This window comes from Gymnoscopelus microlampas (genome assembly GCF_963454915.1).
Source record: "Gymnoscopelus microlampas genome assembly, chromosome: 2".
NCBI lineage: Eukaryota > Metazoa > Chordata > Actinopteri > Myctophiformes > Myctophidae > Gymnoscopelus > Gymnoscopelus microlampas.
The window spans coordinates 25,118,091-25,126,847 of record NC_139939.1 but is presented as its reverse complement, the minus strand read 5'-3'; the positions used below and the strand labels follow the sequence as shown (position 1 = coordinate 25,126,847).

Below are 8,757 nucleotides of genomic sequence, written 5' to 3'. Positions count from 1 at the left end.
ACAACACTTTACAAACACCTTCCCCTCCTCAGTGAATATTTTAAGGTTGGCCTTGAATGTTCCCCCAAATCCAGAAGATCTGGAACTTGACCAACAAGGATGATCCACCAACTTTGCTCATACTTCTCAGAAGCTCCCCCCCAGTCCATTCTGTCTAATATAATATCATACCTTCATTAAGGAAGCAACTCTGCTCTGCTATTCTTCTCCTCTCTCTCCCTCCCTCTCTCTCTTCTCTTTCTCTCTCTCTCTCTCTCCCGTCTCTTTGCAGCAGGGGGGCTGACACTCAGAGGGGGTGTTGCAAAGCACTGAGGCAGAACCGACAGAACGAGGAGAGGGAGAGAGGAACGGAGGGAGGGGATGGAGGAGATGGAGGAGGAGGAGGGGGCATCAGGGTCTGTGACTGTCAGCTAAGGGAGAGGAATCCCCAGGGAGGACTAAAGGTTCAGCAGAGAGAAAGAGGGAGAGAGAGGGAGAAAGAAAGAGCAAAAAAAGGCATACAGTGGGATGAAACAGAGGGTGGAGGAGAGATGGGTGAAGAATGTTGTTTTGATGTGCTGGGTGACGGGCCGACCGTAGTCAGGCTGCAGACCTGCAGACAAGTGTGAAAAAAATCAAGAGGAAAGGGTTGAAGGGAAAGGAAGAGAACAGAGTAGAAGCCCCAGACAGTACAGTAGGTAGTAAATGAGGGAGAAAAGCTAAGCTATCATCCACCCGATAGCAGGACAACTACACTGTAAAATCCTGAGCATTAAGGTAAGTCTGAGAGGGTACATTTGTACACTGAGGCAGAACCGACAGAATGAGGGTCCAAATGAACAGGATTTTACGGTGTAGCCACTAGGTGGAAAAGATAGGGGAGCAGATAGTACATCACCGAAATCACCATTTATCAACGGTTTCATAGCTAAGCTTCATCTGTTGGCCCGGATATCATTGCATGCTTTCTTTAGCTTCCACAAATCCCGCGATTTTTCTAATCATGAACCATGATGTTAATTTCTTTCAGGTGGAGATTTTTCCGGAAGTCCTTATTCCCACCCACAGTATTCCACGTACAATGAGTCATGGAGATTTCCCAACCCCAGTTTGTTAGGTAGGTGGATAGTAGGCTACTGAATGTGTGCTTGTTTCAGTCCCTCACCCTCTCATATACTGGAGATTCCTATGGCATGGCACTATGTAGAGGTCGAGCCGCCTGGAAGAGGGTCTGTGTGCGTGTGTGTCTGTCTGTCTGTCCGTGTGTCTGCGGTTAATCTCGCAAACCACTGGGCCGATCACATCAAACTTCTGTTGCATGCAGCATGTACACCAAGACCCATTTTGTTTAATTGTTCATTATCTGTCCAATACTGTACTGTACTGTATTGTATACTGTACCGGCTCTATATTACACATTGGTTAAGAGGAGGGGGTTTTATGAGGGCAAAGAGAGAGCGATAGAAACATATAAACAGAATACAGTCTCTGCATTCTCATCAGTGTCACAACAGCAGCTCTGGAGTTACAGCAGGAACCAGACTCATAACATAGACTAAAGGCCAGACCGCACCAATGCAACTAGTCGCAACTCCTTGCAACAAAACAACAGTTTTAAGGCCAGTCTACACCAATGCAACTCCTTGCAACTGCCATCAGGGATACTGGTTGCAAGTAGTTGCGAGTAGTTGCATGTTGCAAGGAGTTGCATTGGGCTGGACTGGCCTTCTATTTAACCAATAGGCCACCAAGCACAAACATACAGTAGTACTGTTAAGCAGACAGTAGTCGCTATCAAAGTTTTCATTTAGGGGATTAATTTAATTGGAGTCATGTTTAAAGGTGAAATGGTCAAGTTATGCTGACTTGCAGTGTGCTCCCCTCTTTCCTCCACCTGTCCAGTGTTCCAGCAGGACTACGGGTCACTCCTGGGGACAGAGATCGGATGCTCCTCCAGTCTCTTCACCAGCCAGGCAGGACAGATGCAAGGTAGGTGGAGAGAGAGAGAGAGAGAGAGAGAGAGAGAGAGAGAGAGAGAGAGAGAGAGAGAGAGAGAGAGAGAGAGAGAGAGAGAGAGATGGGGGGGGGGGGGCAATTTAACACCCTGGAAGGGGTATGTTGGGGCTTAAAGATATAACATTTTGAGGAAATGTTATTAACTCAGAAGCTCTCAGATTCATAGTCATAGAAGAAGAAAAAAGAAAAACACAGGCTTCCGGGTCAACCTCAGCATAGTTAGCTAGGAGAAGGTCTGATGGGAAGAAAAGAAAGAAAGAAAAAGGAAGAAAGATGGATGAGAGAATGTTGAAAGAATAAATCAGAGAACTTAAAGTTTTGCCTGGAGTGGACTTGGGTATGAAAACGGATGAGCGGCCACATAATGTTAGGACAAGGTAGACATTAGGAGACATTGAAAGGTCTAAGATCGATGGGAGGGGAGGAGAGAAACGACAAAAAGGGGGGAGAGGGGAGATAGATGAGAGATGAGAAACGAGGCGAGGCAGAGGGGAGAGATGGTGTCTGAAGTCTTGAGTGAGACTAAATAGTTTGTCAGGCCAGCTTAATGCCTCACTTCCCCAAAGAGCCTCCTGAGATTACCTGCACTGTGGACAGACAGCCTGTCAACACACCGCTCATCTGATGGATGGAAGTGACAGAGACAGATGTGTGTGTGTGTGTGTGTGTGTGTGTGTGTGTGTGTGTGTGTGTGTGTGTGTGTGTGTGTGTGTGTGTGTGTGTGTGTGTGTGTGTGTGTGTGTGTGTGTGTGTGTGTGTGTGTGTGTGTGTGTGTGTGTGTGTGATTGAGACTACAGAGTTACAGTATTGAATTGACCCCTTCCCTGAGGGGAGAATAGACTCAAGGGATCAGTACTAGTAGAGCTGTACACTATATCAGCTTAGACTGTCACTAAGACTGTGCGTGCGCGTGTGTGTGTGTGTGTGTGTGTGTGTGTGTGTGTGTGTGTGTGTGTGTGTGTGTGTGTGTGTGTGTGTGTGTGTGTGTGTGCGTGCGCGTGCGCGTGTGTGTGTGTGTGTGAGACAGAGATAGAGAAGGAGCTTGAAGTTTGCCGAGATAATGCGGTTTCTATTTAATTAGCTAATGTTTCATTGTCACCCTTCATATTTTGCATTAAACTAATCTCAGATGGTTAACTTAGCAATAATAATTTACATTATATATGATATAATGTATTTAATTTATACAATCGTTAGATCATACAAAAGTACAAGTAAGCATGTACAGGAAAATATTTGTGATGTTTATGTAGTAATTCGCGCCGGGCCGGGATGAAACCCCAGTCTCCCACTCGTCAAACCGACGCACAACCTACCACGCCATTAGAGCTGAGCCCGACTGGCAGAGTTGTTGTGACCGGGTCTCTTGTCTAGGGCACTACATCTACCCCCTCGGTTTTTGGAGCACATCCTCGCGCTTCACACTTCACGCCGCGCACGACATCCCTCATGTCCCTCACGCGAGGACCTCACGCTCCACGTCCTGCCGACTACGCCAGATGTAGCTTGGAAGCAATGCAGTCCCAGTCCAATTGCAGAACTATTTGTGTAAATAAATGATCAAATAAATACATACAAATACTTTTATTACTGTTAACTAGTAAATGGCGCTTATAGAACTGTTGTACTAAAGCAATAGCACACCTAAGGTGGTGCTGTTTTGCTGTACATCAGCACAGCTGGGATTATGACTGAATATACATTATAGATATACCGTACAACAGCACTCCCTCTCGTGGGGTATTGCTTGAATATACTGTGTATATTTTTTATGCATATGCATGTATGTGTGCATCCCTAGGGTCGCCGTACTACTACAGTACATCGCGGGGGGCAGGGCCTGCCACCGCGGCAACAGCCTCTGCCTATGACCGTCATTGACCCCTTCCACTGAGAGAAGAGTTGGATGAGAAGAAGGAGAAGAGAGGAGAGGAGAGGAGAGGACGGATAGCACCAGCACTGTCCAACACAAGCCTGCTTACAACATCTTCATGTCAGTGAAGTTTGACTTTTCCCTTCATTGACTTGAGTGTTAGTCCAACTGATGCCCCGCTGGGCTGCTCTACTGAGTCACTGGCTATTACTGCCCCTAATGTGACCATCTACTATAACATGCTATGAGGTTAATAACTGGCCATGACAACCGGACTGACTTTATGCTTGCAAAAATGGCTGAATACTAGTGATTTGAATGATCCCATGCTAAACCAAGGCACCTTTTTAATGTCCAAAACGTCTGTGTTCTCAAGCTAACCATGTACGAGCAGAAGCAGTCAGACTGTTAGAAAAAGCCCTTCTAAATCTCTTCGTATACTCCTCCTCAGTGAGATGTTGTGCGCTCTGTTATCTGTGCACATCTTTTAGAAACAAAAGAACCGACTATAGCTAAAGTATTTATCGATACATAGTCAATCAATCAATGTTTTAATCTATGCCATTCTATGGTGGTGTAAAGACAATCTAAATCTCATAGCTGTGAATGGCCACATTGCTCGTCTGGTGACGAGTCAGCAACAACAGTTCATCTCCCTTTTCCACAGGGATTGTGGTCCATTCATAATGGGGTACCTTGCTTTCTCATGGGAGTGTTCAGTTACACAATTCCAATACACAGTCGCAGCCAGCGCAAGCTATAGTCACAGCTGTGTGATGCAGAAGGTGTATTCTCGAGCTCAGAATTGCATCCTAAGGCACTGGTCAACAGGCAGGCCTTTTAGCAAAGCACAGCCTTGATCCTGAGCCCTCTCGAGTGAATAGTGTACATGTTCTCCTCAGACCAAAATCAAATCAACCAGGGAGTGTTATTGTACAGGGAGGCGCTATCCAACCTCCCCCGCCAAGATTTAGTCCTGATTAAGAGCTATTTATATTGGAGGAGAGACAGAGTAATATATTTAGAGCATTTCCTGTGTTGCGCTCTGTAATAAGAGTGGATGCCTGTAATGACTTATAATCTGTGTCACAATTTTGTGCTAGAATAGTGATGATGATGATGATGCAGTGAAATTATGAAATCTTAAATCTTTCAGTATGAAATGAAGTCCTTTGTTTATTAACGTGATATGATCCCAATTTCCTGTCTATACTGTGTCGCCTGAGTCAGTGGACACAGGTGTCATTTAATAAGACATTTCTATTTGCTTCCTGAATATGCTAATGAACAGTCAGGAAGTAGCGGCACCCTCTCGTTCTTGCTCTCTCTTGCTCGCTCTCTTTAAACTCCCCAAAGATAGCCCCCCCAGTGGACCGGCTGACTAACTACAAAAGCACAAAGAGACTCAATCATCATTTAGAGGCGACAGTTTACTTTTTAACTTGCATTTGAAACCATGAATTTGTTGTTATTTCCCTTCTTGATGACTTGTCCTTGTACTGTTTAGCATAGTGAAAATGTTTCCTTTAAAACATTCTTTCTAGAACAAGTAAAACTGTTTTCTTTTTTTATGTCACTCCTACATCAGTTCTGCGCTGTGACAATGCATGACACCAGGGTCGAGGCCTTACCCATTCATGTAGAGAATAGGGAGGACAGATTTCCCCCTTAGGACTGGTCTTAAATCAGTACTATGTTTTCCCTTCAATTTTTTAGAGCTTAGTGCTTTGAAATCCCACGTTGATCCCAGATCTACCGTATGTCCAGGGGCGAAGTCTTCCTAAACCTGTATTCACGTAGCAGTTTCTTGTCTCACTCGTGTCCATACAAGATTTGTACAGTAATCGGCGAAAGAGAAGTCAAAATGTCAATAGCAATTTCAAGTACTTCTTATTTGAATTTAGGTTTTAGTGATGAGCTTTCTTTAAAATAAAAAGACTAAGAGGTGTGTGGTGTTGTTTAGCCATTGTCTGCGAGTTTACAAATCTTATGTTTGTTTTGAGTACGTGTGGCTAACTGTGTAGCGCTTCACTGCTACTTGCGTAGTTTTATTCGCTTACAGATTGGAGGCACCAAATCTGCAGCGTGAGACAAAAAATAATATAGCTATATAAACATATACCTATGAAATAATGAACAAAGCTGTTAGTTTTTCAATCCATGTTGTTTCTGGGTTTTGACATAGTGATAGAAGGGGTCCTTTACATTCGTAGACCTTAAAGTTGTGTGTACGCAACTCTAAAGAAAATTCTTATTCACACGTTGCGCTGCCAGCGTGCACAGCAGCGTGAGCCCCTCGTTATTTCTCATTCTCTCTTGATCTTTCTGAGGCATTATTGAACCTGAACCACACCAGCTTAAAACGAGGACAGTGCCTTTAGTTTTATATATGAATAACCCCCCTCCCCACACCACCTCCCCAACTGACTGTGTGTCAATAAAATATCAAGCATACCCCCTTAAACCGCCTAAATGTGTCTCAGCCCACCTGCACAGGATGGGGGGATACATAGGCTATCACGCCACAACTGTTGTACAATAACCAGGATGCAAGCAGGATGGACCAATCCAATTGCAGACTTCAGACAAGGATCTATATATTGTACTCAAAAAATATTACCGCAACTCTAAAAGCAGGAGCCTCTAGAGCCTGACAAGGAGTCAATACTGACAAAGGCACAAAGTGAACAATAAGCCAAGATAGCAACCAACCAATTCCAAGCCTATAATTTATTATTGCATATTTATTTGAGGTGTCTTATACTTTTCTTTATTAGAAACCATATTCTGTTTTACTGTATTGGTAATACGTTGCCCCCTTTGGGATTGTTCCTTTTTTATTTTAATAAAACAGAAACATTCACTCACTCACTCACTCTCAGACCCCCCCCACAAACAAACGCACGCACGCACGCACGCACTCACGCACGCACGCACGCACGCACGCACGCACGCACGCACGCACACACACACACACACACACACACACACACACACACACACACACACACACACACACACACACACACACACACACACACACACACGAAATACTGCCAGCTTGAAGAAAATATTGATTGAAAATCATTCTCCTTGTGAATGTGAATCCATTTGTGCTTCCCTGCATCCACTCTCCAGAAGCTACAGTACGGCACAAAACAAAACAGGCAAAATCCAATTTCATGTTTGTAACATAACAGAGAATACGATGATACATTAATAGGATTATTTGTTAACTATGCATCTCATTGTTACACAGCTTGCGTTGCCATTGCTTTGACCTAATTGGTTCACATGGGGAAAGAACAGATTCTCATTGGCCCGGAGTCACTTTGATTGGCAGCCATGACATTGAATACAGCAGTGAGGGGTGACTGTCATTGTGGGTGGTACTGTAGAAAATATGGAAGGCATGGGCCACACACACACACACACACACACACACACACACACACACACACACACACAAATATACATACAGATGCGCTGACACACATATTTTCTTTCCATCTCTCTCTCTCTCTCTCTCTCTCTCTCTCTCACACACTCACACACAAACACACACTCTCTCTCTCTCTCTCTCTCTCTCCTTTTGTCCTCTGTGGAATGGTGAACACCCACCCCTCCCCTCATGGCCTCTGTGTTCCCCTGGGGAGCCCAAACCTGCTGTGCCATCAGAACCTCATCCAGTCTTTTTCTCTACACCCCCCCCCCCCCTCTCAGCCCTAATCTCATCATATCTCACACACTTGTCTTCCAAGCACCCCCCCCCAATCATATCTCCTCCCATAGCTCTAACACACCACCAGGATTAGGAATATTAAAACTATTCCATCGGTTTCAGTCCTGTGACCTTCCACAAAAAAAGTCCTCTGTCTTTCAGGCGGCCTTATTAATCCTTTTTTTTACATTTCTTTTTTTGAGGTTTCACACATAATGCTCACAGTCATGTCTGAATGTCCTGCGTAGGAATGAAGAAAAAGGTTTTGTGCCAGAGTGAGGTCATTTCAATGGCAATATGGCCACCCGTACATTCATTTACCCTACTACACAGGGTTCTGTAAAAACACACGCTACTCCGTTTCTTTTTACCCCTACACATGTACCTCTGAAGCAATTAGAAAAAGTAAAACGACCATGACAATAGCATCACACCATGAAACTTACACAAATGTATAAACCCAGAACCTAAAATAGCATACCAAACCAAAACAATGGTAAATTACTCTTTTTTTATTTCCAACTGAGGTTTTTCTATGTACATCACTTGACTGTATCTCAATATGAATTCATGACGATGGGCACTCTGCCTTTGTAAGACCTGAGGGGATTTCAACATCACATCTTGACAGCAATTAGCGGCACAATCTGTTTCATGCTTGTTGATATAGCAAGGCACAGGACAGATCTGGAATGTTACAATGCTCTGTACATCTTAATATTATTCAACAGTGGAAGAGGAGAAATATACATGCTTCAGCCTACAAAGTCTACTGTACTTTTTAAACAGATATATTTCAATCAAAAGAAAAATAACATGATGATTTTTCACCTTACTGTGGCCTTTCGTGTAACAATCTGGAGTTTTTTGTGTCCATGGCTTCTTATCTGGGGTGTTAAAGAGATATTTATATCTGTGCCATTTTGGTAATAAATAAATAAATAATAAATAAATAAATAAAACGAACAAACAAACGAACCAACCAACAAACACGCAGTATGCAAAGATAAATACAAACACAAATTAATTCGGTTTTAAAAGACTAAGCTCACTTGCTCTTTGTCAAAGTGAATATTTGGGAAAAATCTAACATATCTAACATTCACCAAAGCCTGTGATGCCTGTTATATTGATACATACTGTACTTGTAAAGAAAATAACAAAAAAT

The 8,757-nt window shown here is 43.5% G+C and overlaps 1 protein-coding gene across 4 annotated transcripts in view; it reads left to right on the top strand.

The window, feature by feature from the left end:
* The window catches only part of pax5 (paired box 5), a 56,107-nt gene extending 49,489 nt beyond the window's left edge, over nt 1–6,618 (top strand). For all 4 annotated transcript variants that reach the window (XM_084045030.1, XM_084045028.1, XM_084045031.1 and 1 more), the window contains exons 9-11: nt 1,010–1,096; nt 1,882–1,968; nt 3,797–6,618. In XM_084045030.1, coding sequence (XP_083901156.1) covers nt 1,010–1,096; nt 1,882–1,968; nt 3,797–3,876 — 254 coding nt within the window. In that variant the 3' untranslated portion in view covers nt 3,877–6,618. The remainder of the gene's footprint in view (nt 1–1,009; nt 1,097–1,881; nt 1,969–3,796) is intronic.
* The last annotated feature ends 2,139 nt before the right edge of the window (nt 6,619–8,757 follow it).